At 40.6% G+C, this 24,613-nt stretch overlaps 1 protein-coding gene and 1 non-coding gene across 3 annotated transcripts in view; one reads left to right on the plus strand and one right to left on the minus strand.

Annotated features, from left to right (window-relative positions):
• LOC103722876 (ribonuclease J) overlaps positions 1–24,613 on the plus strand; it is a 63,528-nt gene that overhangs the window by 24,179 nt on the left and 14,736 nt on the right. For both annotated transcript variants that reach the window (XM_008813579.4, XM_039129875.1), the window contains 4 exons: positions 3,660–3,725; positions 3,828–3,920; positions 10,648–10,773; positions 10,942–11,055. In XM_008813579.4, coding sequence (XP_008811801.1) covers positions 3,660–3,725; positions 3,828–3,920; positions 10,648–10,773; positions 10,942–11,055 — 399 coding nt within the window. The remainder of the gene's footprint in view (positions 1–3,659; positions 3,726–3,827; positions 3,921–10,647; positions 10,774–10,941; positions 11,056–24,613) is intronic.
• Positions 6,021–6,094, minus strand: TRNAM-CAU. The gene has a single exon. It is a non-coding gene; the product is annotated as a tRNA-Met (tRNA).

A 24,613-nucleotide genomic window follows, 5' to 3' on the forward strand; every position in this document is an offset into this window, starting at 1 on the left:
ACCTCGATACATCTAAGGCTGCAAATGGGTCGGGTCGACCCGCGACCCGACCCGGCCCGACCCGCGTAGACCCGACCCGACCGGAATTTTAGGACCCGTGGATTCGGGTCGGGTCCAAAAATTGGACTCGAATCATTTTCTGGGTCTGGGTTTACCGAACGGACCCGACCCAACCTGAATGGACCCGAAGAGAGAAAAAAAAGAGGAAAAGCTCTAAGGGGAGTAGGGTTCAAGCGTGGAAGGATAGCAACAGGCATAGGTTCACAGAATCCAAAGGAACCTCGGCCTGTCAGGATTCTCTCTCGATCTATTACACTGTTGATACCTCTGGTGTCTCGGTAGCTGGTTTTTTTTTTTCCTTCTGTTTTTTGGTTTTTGTTTCTTTTAACTTTTGAAGGGAGAAAGTGAGGGAACGCTGAATTGAACATGGGTCATGTGCCAATTTTCTGCAATGGAATTGGATTTTGAAATAAGGTATGGGATTTTTTTTGCCCTCGTGAGAGGGGAGCTGGGAGACACCAAGTTCCGTCCAATCAGTCATATAGATAAAAAAATAGTGTGATATGAAATTTGGCTTGTAGATCGACTTAGTACATCACATATCATCTGTTCTGACTGGAGGTCAATTGCAAGTCTTTCGAGTCATGGGTCACCGAGCACCTCATAATTATGATATGACCAAATTAGATTTGCTCAAATTCTTTTCCAAAAGCACAAAAAAATTGGACCCGATTTGGACTCGAACCTGACCCGACTCGGACCCGGACCCGATCCGACCCGACCCGATCTTCAACCGGGTCGGGTCTGGGTCCAAAATTTGGACCCGAACAAAAAATCGGGTCGGGTCGGGTTCACTTAGGACCCGACTCGACCCGTCCCGACCCATTTGCACCCCTAGATACATCCTAAATGATGCTTCTTGATGTTTTAGAGTGGTACAAAATATAAAATAATTTTAAGTGTAATTTTTGTTTGTTGAATGCTTTACATGTTAGGATAAGCAACATGAAATATCCTAAAATCAATTAGTGAGATACAAAACATAAAATGATACTATCAATTGTATATATTTAAAGTGCAATATATATATCGATATTTAGAATCTCGTCTAGCAGCGATGCCACTTGTAGGTATCCGGGTCATTAGCATAATCAGAAGGCACATTAGTCCACCCTTCTCCTCGAGAGCCTCCAACCATCTAATTTAGACTGCGACATGGCGAGGCGGCATTTTGATTCAGTAAAAACAGGCAAATGTCAGAATAACAAAAGTTTATTAGCAAAAAGCATTTTACATTATTCTCTTTGTCTAGTTCCTATCCATCTCTCAATCTTTTTGTCGAATTCTAGGAATCCTAAAACCTGGGCTATGATACCACCAAATCTATCAACAACTGTTTAACAATTTTTTATATTGAACTATCTTATTGCAAGAGATATGGGAGTAGAACACTTAAATATCATGTATAGCTAGTAGAAAGATGTACTTTAACACCCTTTCAAATAATATATAGTAAATCTCCTGTTGGATGTTAGTTCACCATAAATAAGAATAAAGTATCTTCAACGACAATAACATCAGTAGAAAATGAAATTTGGTGATTATTAAAAAAATATTTATAAATGTTTCAGTATCCATCACAGAAGAGAGGAGAAAATAGAAAACCTATAATTTCTTTTGTTGATGGAAGGGTTATTTGCAGCATGGGACGCTTAGACCTAGAAGTCATTAATCCATGCACGCTATATATTGAAGAGAGGCAGAGGCATGATGCTGCATGTTTGTGGGTTGATTCAATTGTGAAATTCATGCAGTTGGTGTCATTGGTGTCGGCGTTAAGTCTAGGACAAATTACCCAAGTATAATGAGTGGACCAACAATTTGGCTAGAAGTGATGGAGAATGTGTTGAAGTTCTCATTGCCTCTCAAGTCCATAATGCTAAAGGGATATTCGAGGAGATGGCGGCTGACTTGGTCGCAGGAGGTGGTGAAGGTGTGGTAGGAAGAGAATCTAGGGCTTGTGAAAGAGAGGAATAAAGATGGGAAAGGATGGGTCTTGCTTGAAGAAGGGCAGGCTTGCACAAGGTGGCGATGTTGGCAGCAACGCCAATGGACGACCAATTAGAGATGGCAGCGGATGGAGGTAATGACGACTCTAGGTATTGAGAGGAGAAGACGAAAAAGGTGGTGCTCTTGACAAAGTGGTGGGCTAGCATCGTTGTTGGCTGTCGGGTGGTTGGAGATGGAGGCTTTATTGAAGGTGACGGTGGCCAGAGGTGTTGGGAGGAGAAGAGTAGAGAAGGGTGGGGTCTCAAAATGGTTGGGAGGAATAGCATGGTGGGGCCTCCCATGGAAGGTCTAATGATGGTTCTCGTTAAAGCCCTGTCTGCCCTATTTTTAGAGCTATTTTAAAGCTTCACAAATCTGCCAACATGGCAGATTCTAAAACATGTTCTATATGATTTTCAATAGCAGCTTTGCTGTACAATTCTCGTTCAGGTGATGGAATCAAGATTTTGAAGCAGAATTTTCATAGTTTTACAACCATTTGCTAAAATTTGACACTTTTCTCATAAAAATGTTCTACCTAAAAGGATAATTCAATCAATAGGTTGTATAAACATATATTGATAATTAGACATGATGTTGTCCCATTTGACATGCTATATACTATTTGTGATGATGGAGAAGAAGACTTCTTATACGAATGGCTTTTTACTTTTCATCCATATAATTTATACTTGTTTTCATTTTTCATTTTTTATTTGCTTAAAATTTTTGAAGAAATCAGAAAGTATTTGCAATCCATAATCCGATCCATGCTTTGATCCAACCCTACCACTACGATTCACAACTTGATCCCAATCTTTGTGGACATTGATCACAACACGTCTAATACTATTGGACCCTGTTGATTTGTAACGCAATAGAGAACTTTGACAGGCTCTCCTCTAATAGTACCATAACCTTTAATTTTATGGAGGAAATTATGTAGAATCTGTAACATCTTGGTAGAGCCAAAGACCCACACGTATGATACAATATTGAAGTACTTATAACCCTGCTGAGGCTATTCTAGTAGTGGGAGGGTATTTCCAGAGATGCCCTTATGATTGATGAACTATTCCTGTTCCTACATTCATCTGTTTTACTTTTTTTCGCAAATGCATGGGACCAACAGTGTGCTCATAACCATGGGCTTCTATTCTCATACTAGTTTATCTAAATTATTTACCATGCTGCATATCTGTTCCTTTTTATCTCTTATCTGTTAGTGTAAAGCAAGGGGTCATTGCTTGGTGCAATGGTAAACGACTTGGTCTCAAGTCCTGGGGCAGCCACTTTGTGCAAAAAGAAATTGCTAAATATTAGGTCTATTGCCAGCTTGCCCCTCCCAGGACCTTGGATTGCTGGGACCATAATTGGGTAATGTACTTTGATAAAGAGTAAAGAAGACATTGTGAGATAATACAAATATTTCGTTCCTTAGCATTTATACTTATTGCAGATCTTGAAAGATATAATAAATTCGTAAGTCAGGAGACAAGATGTTTATTCCTTTCTTTGCTTTATTTCTTATCTTCCATCTGTCCTCTCTTCAATTAATATTATTTACCACATGCTATAACTGGTTGCTTGTTGTATGACAAATTGTGTAGGTTAAAGTCGAGGATATTGATGGCTATGCCCCCAAAGATTTGTTGATTGTTACGACTGGCTCTCAAGTAAGATCTTTTTGCTGTGCATCATCAAGGATGATTATTTAAATGTATGCCAGTTTCTGTCAATATGATGTAGTAGCATGACCATGTTCATTATTTTATTAGGGGGAGCCGAGATCTGCTTTAAATCTTGCATCATTTGGAAGCAGTCATTCTCTCAAACTAGGCAAAGATGATGTGATCTTATATTCGGCTAAGGTAACTAGTAAAGCCAGTATCTGAGACTTGGAGGTCTGTGCATAGCAGATTATTGCTGAAAACAAGGTTTATATGTATATACTAATGAGTGTGTTTTACTAGAAAAATATAATTTACCTATCAGTATGTCTTGAGCTTTTTCTTTTTCTTCATTGAATATTAAAATTTATGAAGATTAATTATCTACACTGACAACACTCAAGCAGCTGCATTGAGTTGGTCTGATTTTCTTTCTGACCAATTTGAGCATAGCATATCATAATCTTCCAATTGGTCATTTTTATACTATAGCACATAGTTGCAATAATCTATGATAGTATATCCTAGTTGATTTATCAGATAATGCTCGTGCTCCCCACCAAAACCATTTTAGAATCTGTGTTTTTCTATGCTTAGCTCTCTATAAACACCATTTCAGAATCTTTGTGCTGAATTCAGTTTTCTCTCTTTGCTGCAAGACCAGCTTTGCTGCACATATTTGGATCTAAGGTTCATGTAATATGAATTTAGAATTGTTCTTTTATGCATGAACAGTCTGCTAGTTTTGTACATCATTAGTCATCAGTGTTTGGAACATGGATTCAAGTACTGGTTGGTATCGGAGCGAACCAGGTAGAACTAGCCCTGAGAAGGCGTTGTGGTACCCAACTTAGGGTGAACAGCACAGAAACGAGGTGCTCAGTGCCAACCTGTACCAAGCAGCACCTTCCAATACTGTTTTGGTATCAAATACCAAGTCAGAAAGGGTGGAGTCCCCCTTCTTTGATTTCTTCTGGTACTGATGCATGCCAGTCTGTACCACTAGCATTTTGGTTTGGAACCCAATGAATATGGATCTTGCTATCGAGATTTTTAATATTGTTTCAGAAATTTGGTTTTGGATTATGTTGTGGGCTGAGTTGAAACCAATATATATGATCTAGTTTTGGTTGGAATGCATGCCAAAGTGTCATTTATAGTAATGTTGTGCATGTCTGATGCATATAATTTATTCAGGTGAAGGGGCATGTTATAATGGGTATGTGCCATGCTTGCAAGAGGAAGCATAGATAGATGTGATCCCCATCATATTATTTGATTAACTTTTTGTTTATTATTCATGCAACTTTGATAATTATACTCCCACTTTTGGGTATTATGTATCTCGTCTTTTTTGACGTATTGCATCTTTTTTTTTTCCCCCTTTAAAAAGAAGAAGGAATCTAAGAGGGGCATATGCATAAAGACTAGAGTATACATAGGCTTGCACAGATCTTTAGAATCCCAAGAGAGATTAATGGATGTCTCCACACCCCTATAAAATTGCCTATCCAAAGCCATGAACAGTAGAAAAATAATGGTGTCCTCTCAGCTGAAAAGGGAAAGGAACAACAGGGGAGTCCTCCTGCAAACTCATTCCTTTTAAGATCTTAGAGAATCCATGTCTATGATCTTCTAACTATGGAGTAGATGTGATTTTCATATTCCTTTTCTTCTCTTCCTGCATTCGATGAAAATCATATTTTTAATATAAAAAAAGACATGGAGCTGGACTCTAACAAGTCTCAAAATTCCTTCTCTTCTTCTCTGAATGTGGACTCTAGATAAGGCACAGCCATTTCCAGAAAATTAAAAAAACAAGAGAGGAATCCAGCTGCAATAGAGGGGAGTCCAGCTACGAAGGGTTTTTTCATAATAGTAGACATATTAGGGCTGAAAGTCGAGGAAAAACTTTATGTTTGTAAAACAAGGCTAAGGAATGGGAAATCTTTCTCCTGTTACATGAATCAAATGTTTCATTTCATCCGGGAAAAGCCATCTCTTTCTCAACAATGTCTTTGTCATTTGATCCAATAGCGTTCCGTTAGATAGGAACAGATTTGATAAATACTGATAACTCTCGGATAGAGTATTAGAACGGAAAGATCCATTAGATAATGAACTATTGGTTCTAAGCCATCTCTGGCGATGAATCAACAATTCGAAGTGCTTTTCTTGCGTATTCTTGATGAACCAGCGTTTATATATAGATGTAGGAGGATTTGTTTGGTAAGTAATAAGCCCCTTTGACATCTCTTCATCTGCAAAGAATTCTCGACGTGAAAACACAGAGACAAAGTGTTGCGGAGACAGGATTTGAACCCGCGACCTCAAGGTTATGAGCCTTGCGAGCTACCAAACTGCTCTACTCCGCGATGAAGAACTGGGAACCAATGGACGAAAAAAAATTGGATACACCCCTCTACCATATCTATACAAATAGAATAGTCCATTTATACAGAATGGTAAAGAGGGCCCCTTGAAAATAATTCAGTTCTTACAAGTAAATGCTCAATACCTAAGTAGGCTTACAAATTTGATCATGATCAAGTGCCTTTTGGATTGTCTCATGTCTTTTGATTGGTATTTATCCCCACAACATCTCGATTTTCTTACATACAAAGTATTTACTTGTCAAAATAAACCCAATGGCTTAAATAGGTTCAACTTACATAATGGGAGTTGAGCAATTATGATCAAATAACCCTATTCTAGAATCCTTACATCAAAACACTATATGTAATCTGCATATAAAAATTAAATAAAAACATAAATTTTATATCTCAAAAAGTGGGTTAATTAGTCCTCTAGTAAATGGATATCATTCAAAAAATGAAATAAAAAATATGAAAGAACAGGCGAATTTGTTTTCTCAGGAAACCCATGGGATAAAGATCAGTATACCTTTCTAAAACTGATCCGAATCCTTAACCTATAACTAGAATGTTAATTCTTTAACACTATTGTTACTTAAAATAGTATATGGAAAGATACCCTTGAGATCCGAAAAATCAATCAATACATCAAAACAGGCCTACAAACTCTAATTTATGTAATAGGAAACCTTTAACCTGGAAATTCTATTTTAACCATGTATCCTACAGGAAAAATGAAGGTGAAAAATTGAAACTGCCATTGAGAACTACTACAAGTCAAACTGAAATTGGAAAAAAAACACAATTGAACCCCATGGAAGAACATCTTAGTTTTTGATTACAAACATAAAGGTCTTTCTTACATGGAGTAAATACATTGTCATTCTTTGATGTAACGTCTCCCAGCCTATCAACATGTTTTGCCCATATAAACTGAAAAAACACTGCTAATAAACAAGGCACCATCCAAAAAGCCGCTGTCATTTTTTTTTCTTTTATCAACCACATAACTAATTTCTGGGTCTTGCTGGAAGTTGGTGCACTGTGCAACAGAACCACCCAAAAAATATATTATGCATCAATTTCTTACAAGCTGCTTTGTGTTGAGTGTGGGCATGTCACGACTTGAACAATGCTCTGAGCTGTAGATCATCACATACAGTTGTTGAAAGTTGAAACATTATATGCACCATTACTGGATACAAGAAGGATGCAATAAATGTATGACAATTCTCCTAATCTGGCTGGTCTATCCAACACACATCAGAGTTTAGCCTCTATGGTTCCATATCTTGGTGGGTCTATGAGCAGTGTGTTCTTTTATGTTGGCCCAGTTGTCATTTTTAATGTGTTTGGTTCCATTTATTTATGAAGTCCATGTGCAGTGTATGCTTGTGTTGATGTGTTTGTCATTTATATTGTGTTAATGATCTTGCATATAGTTGTGGTTCAACATCTATGCTTGACTAAACTATGACAGCAGCTGTTGTCTTATAGGGTGATAAAATGCACTTGATGGGGTAACCATAGATTAAGAATTCTGAGGTTACTTTTCCAATTTGCTTTTACAGCTTTCAATTCTATCATTACAGATTCTAGTTTATAGCAAACATTTTGTGAGAATAAGCGATTCCAAAAGATCTATGGTAGGATTGACACATCTTATTGAAATTGCTATGAACCCGTCACAGGCATCCCAACATTGGAGACTAGCGGGAGGGAATTAATTAGAGGGCGAAGATTATTGGTGACTACATGGTGTGAGCCTGATGTTGAATGTTTTATGAGCATCCTCCATTGTGTGTATGGACACTTTGACATAACATTTGTCACTCTCAATGTATTCACATGTTGTCTGTATTTCTCATTGACCTCCCAAACCCCTCAACACTTCCCCCCACCTCCCCTCCCCCCCCCCCCCCCCCCCATCTTCTTTTACCTTCGAGTGGTGTGTTTTCTGACTAGATCCTAACCCCCCCCCTCCTCCCATCCTCTTTTTCCTTCGAGTGGTGTGTGCTCTGACTAGATCCTAACCCTTGGAGACAGTGCAGGGCATTGATTTTAAATAAACATTTATCTAGCCAAAGTCCCACATGTTGCTTTACAATGCCAAAGTCGTATGCATTGCTTTTACAATAAAATCCCTCAACTCATTTCCCTGTACTAATGCTTTTACTAGAATAACTGGGATCATGGGTAACATGCTTTCATCTTTCTTGCTTTAAATCTTTTCTTGTCATCATTTTTTAACATCTTAGCATGCATGATATATGTGAAGTATAAAAGGTTATCTGAGAAGTTACAAATTTAAGCCATTATAAGACCATAACATTGGTCTAATTACTTATGATGTGCTGTATCTGAGGATGGGACAACTTATTAGTGATAAATTTGCATAAATGTTGATCCCCTGCAAGCTGGTATCATTGTAGAGAAGTATGAGAGAAGTATGATGTTACGGTAGCTAAATTGTGGGCACCTAGTTAAAAGCTAACAAAGGCAGCAAACTTGATGCACATCTATGGTCAAAATGTTGTTATTCTGCAAAACATAGATTCAAAAGGAAGTCTGTTGATGACAAAACCACATTAATACTTCATTACATATTTAATTCGCAAAAAAACTAGTTCAGTCATTCTAAGTGACATTTTGGCAATCGTAGTTAGGAAATCAAGATTTCAGATTGATAAGGGCAAAACCTTTTTTTTATTGACACAAACTTAGTAAAAATCATGTATGTTGCTAGAGATTAGCTATGATAGAAATACATTATTATTGTCATCAAACGAGCCTTTTGCACAAAATTTTGGTATGAGCATAACTGTACCTTGAGAATATTCCTTGGAAGATTGAGCAGCTTCTTGTAACCTCGAGCTCATGTCAACCCACTATAAGTTGGCATGAAATGCTTGGGCATGGCAACTTTACACTAAAGATGGGCTCTCCATGAAGTATAGAAGGTTGTAATGTTGTAAAGACCAGAATCGAGATGTAAGTCGTAGAGGGGTCTAGATGAGATTAGATTGTAGATCATAAGATTTTTTTTTCTTGCTTTCTTTTAGAACTTAAGTATAAAACAATTGTGAAAGTTGAAGTATGAGTCAACTATAAAGTAAATAAATGGAGAATAGGGAGGCTATTCATACAACTACTCTAGTTTTAACCAATATAGGCCCATAGATTACATGTCCAATGAAACAAATGTTTTGTTTGGTTATTCAAGAAATTTAAATATATTATCTATCAATTTTTAATTATCCTTTTAGGTAGAATGTTTTTGGAAAAATCACGATCAAATCTTTAACATATGGCTGCAAGAAGGCAAATATTTGCAACTTGGTTTTTAACTCTTTGGATTCCAATAATAGACATGCTAATTTTACTTCTCAGCACTTACTGGTGATAATAATTTTAAATCCACAGTCATATAACTTATGAAAAAGGGACTTGCCCATGATTTAATATGTAATTAGCACTACCATGCTTGATCTTTGATCCAAAGCATGGTACACCATACTGTATCAAAGCGGATGGTGTGTGGCGTACCATACCATATTAGTTCGGTACTGGTGCACAGTATAGTAGGTGTATTGACACTCGGTATGCTAAACCAACCTCCATACCGAGATGGTGTACCATGATCCAAAGTAATGTATAATGCATTATAGAGAACTAATTGTTGTGATTTTTCACTGATCTTGATCCGAGGATAGGATCCGGATCGTTTAGGGCTATTTTGATGTGGACTGTAAGGCTCGCATCAGGAATCGTAACATTTTAACAATGGAAGGTCAATTTTTAGGTAAGGACTAAAGAAACCTGCTCTGGGTTGCTAGAGTTTACAGCACAAGGGAGCAATCTGCTAATATTTCCCTGTACTTGAATATAATCTCAACAAAGAGACTGGCATGTATTGATGTAGGGAACTACACTCAACAATGAGGTGTGAAGCATAATGAGAAGAATCAAATTAAAACACAGCCACATAATTCAAAATGTTAGAAACAGATGGGTTAAGTGAAACTAGAAATGTTTCATGATGAAGGCAAATTTTAATATCATTCAGTTGCTGCATTCTAATAGTTGAGATATCCATAATTTATCGTTAACTATTTGTAGTCTTTGTGTTATACTTCTTCAATTAGTCTGAGCAAATGTTTGAAATAAGCCTTTGCAAATAACTTCAAATTTTGGAAATTTTGTGACTTGGCTTGTAGTTTGGGGAGGTCTTTTAGTTTTAAGAGTTGGTAATATTGGCAGAATGTGGATTATCATTAGGAAAAAAAGAATTATTTAGAGTTGTAATTTATGATGATTGGTGGATCTATTTCCTTATGCTACAAATCAAAGAAAAAGATTGTATTTTGTAATTGGTCACTTTTCCTGTTTCATGTCAGCACTCTAGTTAATATAATTATTTAATTTTTAGGTTCCTGTGTCCCTACTCCCAAATTTTTTAGTCATAGAATCTATTGGTGATGCATATTTTGATGTGGCATAAAGCCATTGACATGGCTATTTTAATTGTTTTCCTATTTGAATTCTATGTCTAGGTGATTCCTGGAAATGAGACTCGGGTAATGAAGATGCTAAACCGCATATCAGATCTTGGCCCGACAATTGTGATGGGCAAAAATTCAGGCTTGCATACATCTGGCCATGGCTATCGTGGAGAATTGGTGAGTTTGCTCCTAGTCTTGTTCTTGACATATAATTAAATTTTAAAGTTTTGCTAGTAGTGATTGTTTATGTCATATAACTTCTGTTTGAAAAAAAAGTAAGCGAGTTACGTATTAACTAATTAACTTGTTCAACATTTTTGTATATCTCAACCTTTTATCTTGTAGGAGGAAGTTCTTAAGATTGTGAAACCTCAGCATTTCCTTCCCATTCATGGAGAGCTCTTGTTCCTCAAGGAGCATGAATTACTTGGAAGATCAACTGGCATACGGCACACTGCTGTAAGTTAATACTTGGATATTCTTCAATTTCTGCACGTTAGATATTGATGTAAACAATCAATCTGTGCCAAACTTACCATACTGCTCTCTGTTAATGCAATATTTTATTAATTTCATTATCACTTCTGTGAAGAAATGATGATAGGAAGAAGCTTCAGGTGAAATGAATATGTAATTTATCTATGGTTTGACAAAGTCTACAGTCCTTGTACTGAATCACTAGAAAATGATGTGTTAACATATCAAACCCTGAAAGACATAAATTCTAATGTCTTGCTTTTAGTTTTAAATTATTTTTGAAGGACGAACTTTCTCGTCATGAAACTGGAGTCTTGGTAAGTTTTTTATTGTAAGCGGAATAGGTTGGACTTCTAATCTTTATGCCCTAATTGTTTAGAGGATCTGAAAGAATTACTATGCCATCTTTCCCAGTGTTGATTGATACTTGCAAAGAAATCAAGAGTTTAAAACATCTTATTTATCATATTTTTGAATCCTTTTCTGATTTCTCCATCTTTTTCCTCCCAGATTTGCACTCTATCATTTTCATGTCCATCATCATGGGTACCACCCAGAGTTTTGTTGGCCTTTTCTCCTCTTTTTATTATGCATTTTCTTTGACATTTGATGTGAATGAGAAAACTGTTTATTGCATCATATTATTACTTATTGGTCCGATTCATAAGTTTTCTTTTGACAGACTAATTCAAAGTTCTCTTTTTCCTAATCTGATTGCATATTCTCATATCCTGCGTGCCTACAACAGCCTGCTGCACTCCTGTCTTCCCGCCGCAACATTCTCCTCCTCCTCATCAAGGGGTGAAAACTTCTAGATATTACAATAGATTTTCCGGTTGATGAAACCTATTTTTGGATACATCACACATTTGGATTATGTATATTCATCTTTAAGTTAGGTTTCTTTTTAAAGGACAAGTATTGTAAAGAAATAAGAACATTGTAAAATCTTTAACCTTTAATTGTTTGCAGGAGAAATGATAGATTCTTAATCACCCATGTATCCAGGATTGAACTGTGAATAGAGATAAAACAAGTTTCTTGTCAAGTGGCACTTCATAATTGAGGCAACACTGACACTTAAGATTGTAATTGAGCCTTGAGGATGGTGTAATAGTAATTGCAATATTACTAGATAATTGAAAATTTATTAATGGTTTGTCATAAACTTTGATGTATATCTGAGGGTTCCTTGTCTTGATTGCAGAAGCTGTTCTCTGAATTTGTATATCGGCATGTTAATTATGGGAACTGGTCTTAATATTTGAGGTTTGTCCCTTGAAATATCAGTTAGGACCTATCTTGGAAAGGGGGGTTAAATTTTGGTTAATTCTGGTGCTTCTAACCTTTCCTGGGTCGTCAAATCCTGGTTGCTCTCATGGAAGATATATATCCCTCTTCTGGGAGATACTGGCCATCACCAAAATCTGTCTGGGGACAGGATGCTTGTAGTATAAAAGTGACATGTAGTTATATACTAATATGCAAAAAGTCAGTTAGGGACCTTTCCTTTGTCTTAATTAGAACCTTCACTGATCATTTTCAGTATAGTATGCACTCATAAAATTGGATTTGCTTTTTACGCAATCGTTTCTATCTCTTTAAAAGTTCCATTAATCAGTACTGCCATCCTATTTTAATTGTTAATTTGTTAGATTTTGCATTATTTCACTTTGACTTTCGAGCAATGAGGTTACTTTCTAAATTTTGATGCTTAATGTTGCATCAATGTCCTCTTAAAAGATTACAGAGGCCCGAGCGTGATCATGGAGATAGCAAGGTAATTGCAAATCCTCTCCATAAACTGATTAGTTGATTGATGAGGTGAATCATCTTCCTTTGCGGTGTTGTCAAGAGGTCTAGTGGAGTTGTATTGTTCGAGAAGAGTAAATTCTGTATATGAAACCTATTAGCATGGTTCTTCAGGAAAATACTGTTTTCTGATGAATGGATTGTTTGAGTGATAAAATTGAACTCAGAGAAAAATGCATGCAAGATACCTTGGAGTCCATGCTATGGTTTGTTCCTCAATTTATTTGGTATGATATTTGGTTGGCATGCTTGGATCTTATGGACATAGAGGTTGAGAAGATTTTAATGCTGAACCTAAAAGGATGTGAACAAAATGCTGGAGATTCTAGGCATGATGCAACAATGTTATAAAACAGCAATAACATGAGTTCAGAATGACCAGATATTGGTAGGGCCAATTTTTAAAATTATGAAAGAAGATTTCTGAAACAGGCATTTTAATTCCCATTTCTAGAAGTTGCATTACTATTGTTCTTGCATTGAAGACCAATCTCTCTTCTTGTTGTGTTGTATCTTGACATTTAAATGTCTTTTCTTTTGGTTGTGGTGGCAGGGGTGCCCCCCCCCCCCCCCCCCCCCCCCCCCCCAAACCTAGTTTTCAGAGCCAGCTAGTGTATCCCTCCTGTACCCATATAAACCCCCTCCCCCAACAAAAAAGAACCAAAAAAAGGAAAACAACACATCCTATGACCATGTTTTAAACTACGAGTCTTAGTTTTTCTCAGTTAGGAGATTGAGAAGATTATTATGGGGAATTCTAGCATGCATCTTGACCCCCTAAAGCACCTCCTATAAAAAAAAACTTACCAATCTCCTTCCTTTTGATAGGAATATTTGATGTAACATTCCTATAAAGTCACAATTTCATTCGATCCTGGCTATATATAATAAATTAGGATTGGGTAGCCCCACCACTGCTTGCTTCAAAACTGATCAAGCAGACTCCCCTACTTACATCTCTTATTTGCATAGGGTTTGCCTAACTTGCTAATATATTTCCCCCATAAGTTTCACTCTATGAGGAAGGTGGGCAAGAAAGAAAAGAATGTTCATGGTGTCTCTCAATCTCACCTTCCTTTGCAATATACCTAAAAGCAGAGATTGCATGTTTCTTGATTGGGACCTTTTTTGGTGGTGAAGGTGGTTCTTTTCTTGGTTCATACAAATGCTTTTGTGATGGTATGTTTTATTATAATTATTGATAAGTAATTGTCATAAAAGAGTTAAAGTGTCAAAAGGAAAAATAGGCTTACTTTCTTTATAGTACTTCAATTGGCAGTGCTTTCTTTTAGAGCAATCTAATTCTTTTTAGGTTGATTATGTGTCGTAAATCCAGTACTGGTTCTTATTGTAGTCATTGTCTAAGTAATAGGAAATAGGAATGATATTTGCTTGCATGTCGTTTTGCCAAATTTTATTCAAAGAAACATCTAAACAAACTTTAAAATGGTGATCTGATATGTATGGGTGATTATGGGATAAGCGGCAGAAAGATTGATGTATATCCCCTTTTGAATCTTTGTGATTTCAGAAACTAAATATATCTAAAGAAGAAAACAAAATAATGAAAATTAGATTGTCAATAACAGAAGTTCAATATAGCTTGGTTAATATCTTGCTGCTTATTTAGTCTTAGTTCTTGTTTGGAGTATGCATGAAAGAATTTCAAGTGCAACTTCAAATATTACTGTGTAGTTATGAAAATAAAATTTTATTTCCATTTTGTGGAAAACTATAATCTTTATAAGTTATTCAGCCATCCAAGAGAAAAATCTTGGCTCCATCCCTACTTGAAAAAGGTAATTTTCATACTAAGGCATGCTGAACCGGCTTGTACCGGCCGATTTAGCGTGTACTGAACCGGTCCAGTTCGTCCTTAAAAAATGGTTCCGACCCTTATGGGGCTGGAACCAAGCGGTACTGGGATGGAACTAGCCTGAACCGGCCGATACTAGTTGCGTATCAGACGGTTCCGTCCGGTACGGCTAGAAATCTGTGCGAACCGGTCAGTTCTCACCGGTTCAATTTTTTTTCCATAGTGCGTGCTGTGGTTGATTTGACCACAACCACAGCGCGGACGCGCTGTGGCCTGATTTGACCACAGCGCGTCCGCATTGTGGCCTAAAGTGACAACAGCTCCGCGTTGTGGCCATGCTGTGGCAGGCGAACCTGGTATTGGTTTGATTGGGTCCGAACCGGTACCAATCTGGTCCGGTAGCTGACGGTACGTCTACCGGTACTCGTTCGACATACCTTATTTCATACCCATTGCATTTTCTAGCAATGCTGATGGTCATGCATGCTTGTATCCTAACTGTTCCATACAATCATGAAAATGGTTGGCACATCATAAACACATGCCAATCTAATTTGAGGTGTCATGTTCTGGTGCCATGCCATCCTCACACTGGCATTGTACATGTGCTGTCAATGCTAGTGTTTGATGTGTACTACCATCATGATGTGCTACAATTGGCACAATGTTAGTAGTAGTACCATTCCAAAGCCCCATACTTATCATGCTGAACAAGGTACACCGTATTGGTATCGATAGGCGTACTGGTCGCCTATCGGACCGGTTTAAACTGGTATCGAACCGGCTAGCTCTTCGCCGCGGAAGCGGGTGCGCCCAGCCGGAGCCGGAGAAGAAGAGGAGAGAGCGAGCGGGGGAGGGAGGCAGGAGACGTCTCCGCCGCCTGTGGAGGGCGGGGGAGCCCGCTGGGATGCGGCGGAGGCCGCGACCGCATCCCCTGTTTCGAAATGCGGCCGCGGAAATTTTTTTAGAATTTTTAAGTGAAGTCGGCAAATCGCTTGCCGACTTCACTTAAAAATCTTCAATTTTTTTAATTTGGAAATTTGTAAGTGAAGTTGGCAAGCAATTTGCCGACTTCACTTAAAAATTCTCAAATTAAAAATTTCGAAACAGGGGACACGGCTGCGGCCTCGGCCTCCGCCCCGCCCCCGCGGGCTCCCTCGCCCCCTTGCTTGCTCAACCGCTCCCCCTCGGCCTTCACCGGGCCCCTTCGGTTCTCCGCGGGCGGCGGAGGCCTCTCCTTCTCCCTTCCTCCCCTGCTCGCTCTCTCCTCTTCTTCTTCCTCGGCTCCGGCTGGGTTTGGCATCTACAGGCCCTGTACCGGTTTTCACTGCTCCGCCGTATCGGTCAAGGCCCGGACCGATACGGTACGTGTTGAACCGGCCGGTACGTGGAAAATTGATGCCGAGAAGGGGGAGCGCGATAGGACAAGTACTCACTCGAGAAGCTAGAACGCCACCGACCCATGATTAGGGTCATTAATATGATCTCAGGAGGACTTGTAGTAGGAGGGTTGAGTTCGTCGACCCGGAAGAGTTATGCTCGAGCAGCTTGAACAGGAGACTCCACCTCGAAGAGACCATGATTCAAGAAAGTCATCTTTCTTGGATGCCGATCTAGAGCGGGTATAGACTTCCTGTGATGTAGTTGTAATCTCTATTACAATAGCTAATTATGATGTACAAAGGGTTTTGGTAGATGATGGAAGCTCTGCAGATATCTTGGTGTACGAGGTATTCCGAAAAATGAATTTGCTCATAGATCAGCTAAGGAGAGTTGACTCCTTTGATCAATTTCTCTAGATATCCTATAATGGTGGAGGAAGTAATCACCCTTCTGGTCACAACCGACCAAGAACCTTAATGGGCGATTGCCATGTTAGACTTCCTGGTCATCAAGATCCGCTCGTTATAGAACACAATCCTAGGTTGGCTCGGATTAAACACGATGCTAGCCGTGGTATCCACTTACCATTTGATGATGAGATTTTCCACCAGCAACCGAGTCAGCGAAGTAAAAGGCGACCATGCGGTGGCTCAATAGTACTACATAGCCAACGTTAGAAGAAATATCAAATTTTTGGGGATATGGGCTATCAAAGGTATGGACGTCTAGCACGAGCAGAAGGAATATCGTGCAAAACCAGTTGTGGAACTTATCTATGTTCCTCTTTTTGGTGAGGAAGACACTCGAGCAATTCAGATTGGCTTGGTGAGGAAACAAAGAGCCAGCTCATCCAGTTCTTTTGCTCCAACACTGATGTAGATATTGATTCTTCTATTGTGATGCACAGGTTAAATATAGATCACAAGCATCGGCTAGTACGTCAAAAAAAGAGGAGCTTCATCCTTGAGCGACAACAAGCCATTGACGAAGAGGTCGAAAAGCTCTTGGAGGCCGAGCTCATCCATAAAGTTGACTATGCCTAATGGATAGCCAACATGGTGCTCGTCAAAAAAGCCAATGGATGTTGGAGAGTCTGCATCGACTTCATTGATCTCAACAAGGCCTGCTCGAAATATAGTTTTCCACTTTTGACGATCGATCAACCCATTGACGCCACCTCGGGTCATCAGCTTCTCAGTTTCATCGACGCTTGGGATACAATCAGATAGGATATACCTCGAGGATGAGGAGAAAACGACTACTATTGGATGATGCCATTCAGATTGAAAAACGATGAAGTTACATATTGATGGCTAGTCAATCGAATTTTCAAGAATCAGATTAGCCGGAACATGGAAGTATATGTAGATGAGATGCTTGTGAAGAACCAGAAGGCTGAACATCACATCACTGGCCTACATTAAGCTTTTTAGACCCTAAGGAAATACAACACGAAGCTCAATTCGAGCAAATGTGCCTTCCGAGTCACCTTAGGGAAGTTTATGGGCTTCATGGTGAATCGAGGAATGAAGCCAACTCGGAGAACATTCGAGCAGTGTTGGTGATGATTGTTCCAAAAATGTTGAAGGATGTCTTGTGACTTGCTGGTTGGATAATTGCTCTAAGTCAATTTGTGTCTAGATCGGCAAAAAGGTGTTCCCCTTTTTCAAAGTCCTGCAAAATGTCAGAAATTTTGAATGGATTGAGGAATGCCAATTGGTGTTCGATCAGCTGAAGAATACCCCAGGTTTCTGCCACTCGCCAAACCTGAGGTCGGGGAGAATCTATATCTCTACATGGCCGTCCTCCCTCAGCAATTAGCTCGATTCTTGTCTGGGAAGATCTCGAAAACCAGAAGCCTGTTTATTATGTGAGCAAACTACTTCGGGATGTCGAGACAAGGTTCCGAGAATGGAGAAAATGGCCAAGTGGGCCGTCGAGCTTGGAGAGTTCAATATAAATTATTGGCTTAGGTTAACTAGTAAAGCATAGGCACTTGTCAGCTTCATTGTCAAGTGCATTGTGCTGGAGGAAGCTAAGTCCGAGGCCAAAGAGGAAGCTGAAGCCGAGCTCGAGCGGCGACCCTTTTGGATGCTTCATGTTAATGGATCCTCCAATGCAAAAGGATGTAGAGCTGCGCCGATCCTCGCCAGCCCTGAGAATGTCGTGGCCAAGCACGCCCTGTGGTTTAACTTCAAGGTCTCCGACAACGAAGCAGGATATGAAGGACTAATCCATAGATTGAGGTTAGCCCAAGTCATGGGGTAACCTGACTTAGGACCTACAACGACTTCCAGCTCATCTTTAATTAGGTTCGAGGAGAATATGAAGCTCGAGATCCTACAATGGTGATGTACCTGCAGAAGGTGAAGAAGATTTTCTCTGCCTTCAACAAGTTTGATATTCTATATATACCTCAGGAAGAGAATATGAAGGTGGATGTTCTGTCCAAGTTAGCCAGCTCAGAATGCTCCGATCTTAGCAGAATGACTTACTTTGAAGTCCTCGACAAATCGAGCATTGATGAGAATCATGACCAAGTACTCTAAATAGAGGATGAGTCAAGCTGGATGGATCTTGTCGTCCATTACCTCAAGGAGGGAGAACTCCCATCGATCAGGAGGGTCATAGACTTAAGATCAGGCCACTCAGTATACCTTGATCTGCGGCCGACTATATAAGAGGTCTTTTACTTTTCCATACCTTAAATGCCTCCGACCTACTAAGGTCGAGTATGCCCTTCAAGAAGTTCGTGAAGATGCAAAAATCACTTGGGGTCCGACCTACTAAGGCCGAGTACTCCCTTCAAGAAGTCCGTGAAGATGCAAAAATCACTTGGGGGGTAGGACCCTAATGCATAAAGTATTGAGGTATGAATATTATTGGCCCATACTACAGGTAGATGTTGCTCAGTTTGTGAGTGTGATCAGTGCCAGAGACGCTAGTATTCATCACCAACCGATAGTGGAGTTATCTCCGATCAGCGCTCTGTGGCCATTTGCCTAGTGGGGGATGGATATTCTTGGTCTTTTCCTACAAGCTACCGGGTAGAGGAAGTTCGTTATCATCGACGTCGACTGCTTTATCAAATGGGTCGTGGCGGAACCCTTAGCTCGAATCATTAAGGAGAATGCACGAAGCTTTGTCTGGAAATCCATTATCTATTGGTTCGAAATCCTCAGGTTCTCACCACCTACAATGACCGACAAGTTAATAACGCTCGATTCAGAGAATTTTGCTTTGAACTCGGCGTTGACCACTGGCTCACCATAGTCGGCCATCACCAAGCCAATAGACGCTGAGGTTATTCATCGCATTATTTTGCAGGGCTTGAAGATCAAACTTGATCGAGCTACGAGCCTATAAGTGGATGAGCTGCCCAGTGTTCTGTGGGCATATCGAACAACACATCAGACCCCAATTGGAGAAACTCCTTTTAATCTCTCCTTCGGTACTGAAGCCGTCATTCTCATGAAGATCAGCATTCTGTCCTACTAGGTAGAGACATATGATGAGCAAGCTAATGTTGAGAACCTCCACGCTGACCTAGACCTATTAGATGTAGCCAAGGAATGATCTCGGACCAAGATGGCCGCCTATCAGCAACGAATGACCTTATCCTTGAAAAAGCTGAGGTCATCCGACATGGCAATCTCGGGAAACATACACCCAAGTGGGAGGGACCGTACAGAATTGCAGTCATCCAACCCGACACATACCGACTCAAACAATTCGATGGAACTCCAGTACCTCGGGCATGTAATTTTGATAACCTTCAAGCGTACCACTAGTAAGAGTTGTAATTTTGAACTTTGTACTACTTTATTGCTAATAATAAATAAAGCTTGTTTGTCCTGCAAAATAGCCGAGTAATGCAGGTTGGATACATCAGTGCCGATCAAGAAATCCTTGAAAGCGATGGTTTGAGTGAGATTGCTGAAGACCCCCGATCAAGATTCTCGTGGGGTTGGCTAAAATGCCGAAGTGTCGAAACACAAACGAAATATGAGGCAAGTCTTCCAAGAGACCACTGGTGGCGCCACACTCGAGCATTGCGACTCAAACGAGTCTCCCAAGAGGTCATCGATTTGCTATTCCTGTAGGCCTAGCCAAGATGCCGTATAGCCGTATCATGGATGAAATGTCGGACAAGTCTCTCAAGAGACTACCGACAGTGTCGCACTCGAACACTGCAGGTCAGAACGAGCTTCCTAAGGAGCCACCTGCTTTTTACCAGCCAAGAGTCGATGAAAGACTGAGTCAAGGCTAGGCTTGGATGGGAGGAAGCATGCTCGGCTCGAACAATTGGGCGCTAGCTATCTATAAAACCCAATCGATAGAAGATCCGGCGAGCCAAATGACCCACCTCTTTGAGCGAGGGGAACCAAGCACCGGGATGAAGAGTGAACTACAGACAAACGAATAAAGATCCGAAGAGCTAAACGACCCACCTTTTCAGGCAAAGGGAACCAGGCACCGAGATGAATAGTTGAACTTGAACAAATGACCAAAGATCCGAAGAGCCAAACTACCAACCTTTTCAGGCGAGGGAGTCGAGGTACTGGGATGAAGAGCTGAACTTCGACCTAACATTAAGGGCTGAATATCCCACCTCTTCAGGTGAGGGAATAGGGCTCCAAGATCATAAACCGAAGTACATAGCGACAACAACATGGGCATGACCCACCGACCAAAGATCAACTACGAATAGAGGGCAAGGGTATGAGTTGACCACGAATGCACCCAAAAAATCTACTCAGAAGTTCTCGACCTCATCTAGTTCGAACAAGGACTCGAAGAACTCCAACCTCCAATCGACGACCTACATGCCTACTCCTAAAAATGGCTCAAGTCTACAACCTCAGCAAAGTGATGCTGGGAATGGGGTGGTAACGTCCCCACACATAGTAGGCAGTTTATGCCTCGAACACCGACACATCGGCCCAAATGAATGACGAACTGCCGAGGCAGCCTGAACAAAGCTCAACCAATTTAGGCGCATGAAAACAAGCTATAAAACTTCTTACCGCCTAAACATCGTGGCAAACAAAGCAAGAGGTACGAACAAAAAAAATGCTTTCACTAATATTTAAAAGTTACAAAGCAAAAGCAGCTCAACAATCGAGCATTACAAGAATGAAGAAGATCCAACTATATCAGGTCCTATAGGGCCGATGACCGTAAAGAAGGTCAAACACGTCAGGGGCAGACAACTTCGACAAGGTCATCCAGCTCAGGAAGCCATCCTTCCCTTCACCCCTCTCTCCATAGTGGTGCCAAGAAGCGAAAAAAGAAGACGTACACCAGCCCTGTTGCTCGGGACTTGGTGGGGGGACCATAATGTTCGGAGGAAGGTCAGTAGCAGACACAACGACTGGGGCATCTTCATCTTGCTACACCTTGGCGGTACCCTCCTATTTTGTAGCCTCGGCCGCATCTCGCAACTCGGCCTCCTCGTCCTCAAGCAGGACAAGGCAACTGATGTCGAACTTGGGGAAGTGCCTCGTTGTCATCTGCCGACAATCATAGAAGTCGTCTACGTAGGAATCAGTGGAAGCAGAAGCAAGATCTTTCTAGAAATCCTATGAAGTCTTGTAGGTCTTCAAAGCTCGAAGGACCCTCTCTTCGGCAGAAGTGCCTGCTGAGAGGCCTTCTGCTCCTTGGCCTCGGTGGTCTAAAGTCGAGTTGCCTCGCATCGAGCGCTGTATGGGCAATACTCTAAAAGAATAGAAATTGTTTGCGATAGAATATCTTAACAGAAGGTCCATGAAACATCAACAAACGATAACCTCGATAGTAGCTCAGTAGGCCCCGTCAAAAAAGGTCATCGTGTTCCCATCCTCGATCTTATTCTGGTCGGTGGGGAGAATAATTTTCCTTACCAGATCTTGAGCCACTTTTGGCGCTATCAAAGTTGAGGTAGAAGACTTCATGGCTCAGTCAGGACAGGAGACCTCCTCCTTGGGGGTAGAGCGTGGGGGGAGGCATCGGTGCCGTAGGAGTGGATCGAGGAGTTGGCAGAATCTGTCTGGATCTACTTAGGGGCTCCAAATGGAGCCCGACTAGAGTTGCGCCCCGACCCGAGTGAGAAGGCAAGACCTCACGCGGCCTCTTGGGGAGCGACGATAAGGTGTCTGCTAGTGCCGCCTTGCGCTTGACGACGACCACCTTCCTCACTAATGATTTGTCGATCATATCTGTGGAGACAAGTGAAGTCAGAAAAAGTAGCAATCTGAAGAATCGAAATATGGAGAAACTCTTACCCTAAGGCCGAGTAGGGCTCAGCTTGATGTTGCCCAAGGTCTGCTCGGCCAACAGCTCCTGAATAGGAAGTCTTGATGATGCGCAAAGACTTCATGATATACTGCGAAGTGTCAGAGAGAGCAGGAACTTGTTTCATGATTTTATTGGGGGTTCCTCAGAAGGTGTTGAAGCCCCAGGGCTGCTCGGACAACAAAAAAGAAGCGGCCCTTCCTGCAATAAATTGGAGAAGGGCCATTCTAAATCAATCGGAACTCCTTTCGAGCCAAGATGTACCACCAATCTTGTTCGATACGGTGTTCCTTGAGGACATAGCATGCACGAATAGTGGGTTGTATACCATACATAGAAAGAAGAGGCAAAAAACCAATAATGATCCGCAACACATTGGGAACCAACTAGGCGGGTGCTAGCTGGAACCTATTGAGAAGAAGGATAGCAAAAAGAGAAAGAGGGAGTCTCAACCCAGCCTTCAGAGTCTCCCCATAAAGGCTAACCTGGGTAGGATAGCAGGCATTGTCCTTTTTCTCACCCACAGATAACCTAGAAGAGAACTTGACTGAGACAAAATAGCCTTTTCAGAATCGGTCCAAATCATTCTAGTCCAGAATGCACTCAGCGCCGAGGCTTGAAAGTCTCCGTCGGGTGCTGCTAGAGTCATCGGAACACTGGGATGAAGCCCTTTGGGTCGACGGGTTGGTGGGATGCTTTTTCTCGGAAGAAGCAGCTATGATAGCAAAAAGAAGATAAAGAGAAAGAAAAGGAGAATAAGCCAACCTATAGCAGTTTGCCGGAAAGGATAACCAATGGAAGGATCCCGGTGAAAGGATGGACAAAGAAAGAAGGCAAAGGGTCGAAGCTTCCACCGAATAGAGCTCTAAGATACAGAAAGGCGATTGCAAAGTCAGGCTTTCGCTCTTTATATAGAGCCTCTGATAGTGCTGATCTCATCGCTCGTCCATTCATCCGTTTATCAGCCGCCATGCATAAGCTCAGCGTTTGGGGGTTATGGGCTCCCATTGATCGATCCTTTTCTGAACTGCGAGAAGGAATGATTGCAGCAGTGAAAATCTCGTCCGTATGTGCGATGCTTCGAAAACAAAACTGACTCTGCAGAAGTTGTGTTTATCATTAAATGCAGTTTCTAGGAGCCCCTAGGGCTGATCTGATGGCTTGAATTTAGCTCGGCTGGCTCACCCGATAAATGATTTAACTATTTCCTTCACCTGAGTCGCGCAAGCACAGCTTGAGCTCGAAAGTGGGGGGTAAGTGATATGGCTTGGATTTTCTATCCTTAAAATCTTGCCTGACAGCTTAGTCCGTCGAATCAAACGACGACATGTGTCCAGCGAAATTAACGACCAATCAAATCTCTGAATAATTAGTGATAATTACAACACAACTCGATCTTAATCTGCCCAAAAAGGAATATCGTAATCGATTGATAGATAAGGGAAGCGTTTAATCCAAGTGCACCTGAAAGGGAATATCCTTATTGCCTCGATCAACAAATATGGATGGAGCTCAACTTGTTATATGCGGATCTCATAACCCTAATCATGTAGATTTGCATCTTCTCTTCTACAGATACAAAGGCACAGGGACCCCCAAGTACGACAAAGGAAACTTTCACCACCATATTCTAAAATGTCTACCTCTCTACTTGACTTAAGCATCAGAGGATCTCTAGCCGGACATGTCCCGGTGACCTCTTGATTATTTTCTATGGTTATTGAACAACTCCAGCGTCGTGCTATGTTTCTCCAACTCCACCGATTGGAGCAGCTCATCTGTCTGCTTGTCCACCTGTCAGGTCGAGTTTTGAGCGGCAATAGTTATTTATTTCTTAGATATAATTGAAAAATTACATTTGTTAGAGTGCTGGAAGATCTATAAAGAATTTTGTTCCTTTTTTGCGGGTTGTGCTTAACAATGTATTCTAGCAAAAATATTGCCATAAAAAAGCATCTCAATTTTTGTAGTCTGTTATATCAGCCAATTCATGTTCCTTCTCTTTTTAAATTTTTAGATGTTTAATTTGATGGTTCTCTTGAATAATGTATAGTGCTTGTCTTTAGCACCATGCATCATGCACATTGGCATCATCTAGACCTAAAGTTTGTGGCAAAATGATATGATGTCATGAATAACACCAATGCTTAGTAGAAAACAGTTTACATGTGGATCTGAATGAACTGATGCCTTTTCAGCAAGTTGTTAAGAAGAGTCGTGCAGAACTTCTTGAGAGTGGCTGCTTATGCATAGTGG

This window comes from Phoenix dactylifera, chromosome 9 (genome assembly GCF_009389715.1).
Source record: "Phoenix dactylifera cultivar Barhee BC4 chromosome 9, palm_55x_up_171113_PBpolish2nd_filt_p, whole genome shotgun sequence".
In the NCBI taxonomy this organism is placed as follows: Eukaryota; Viridiplantae; Streptophyta; class Magnoliopsida; order Arecales; family Arecaceae; genus Phoenix; species Phoenix dactylifera.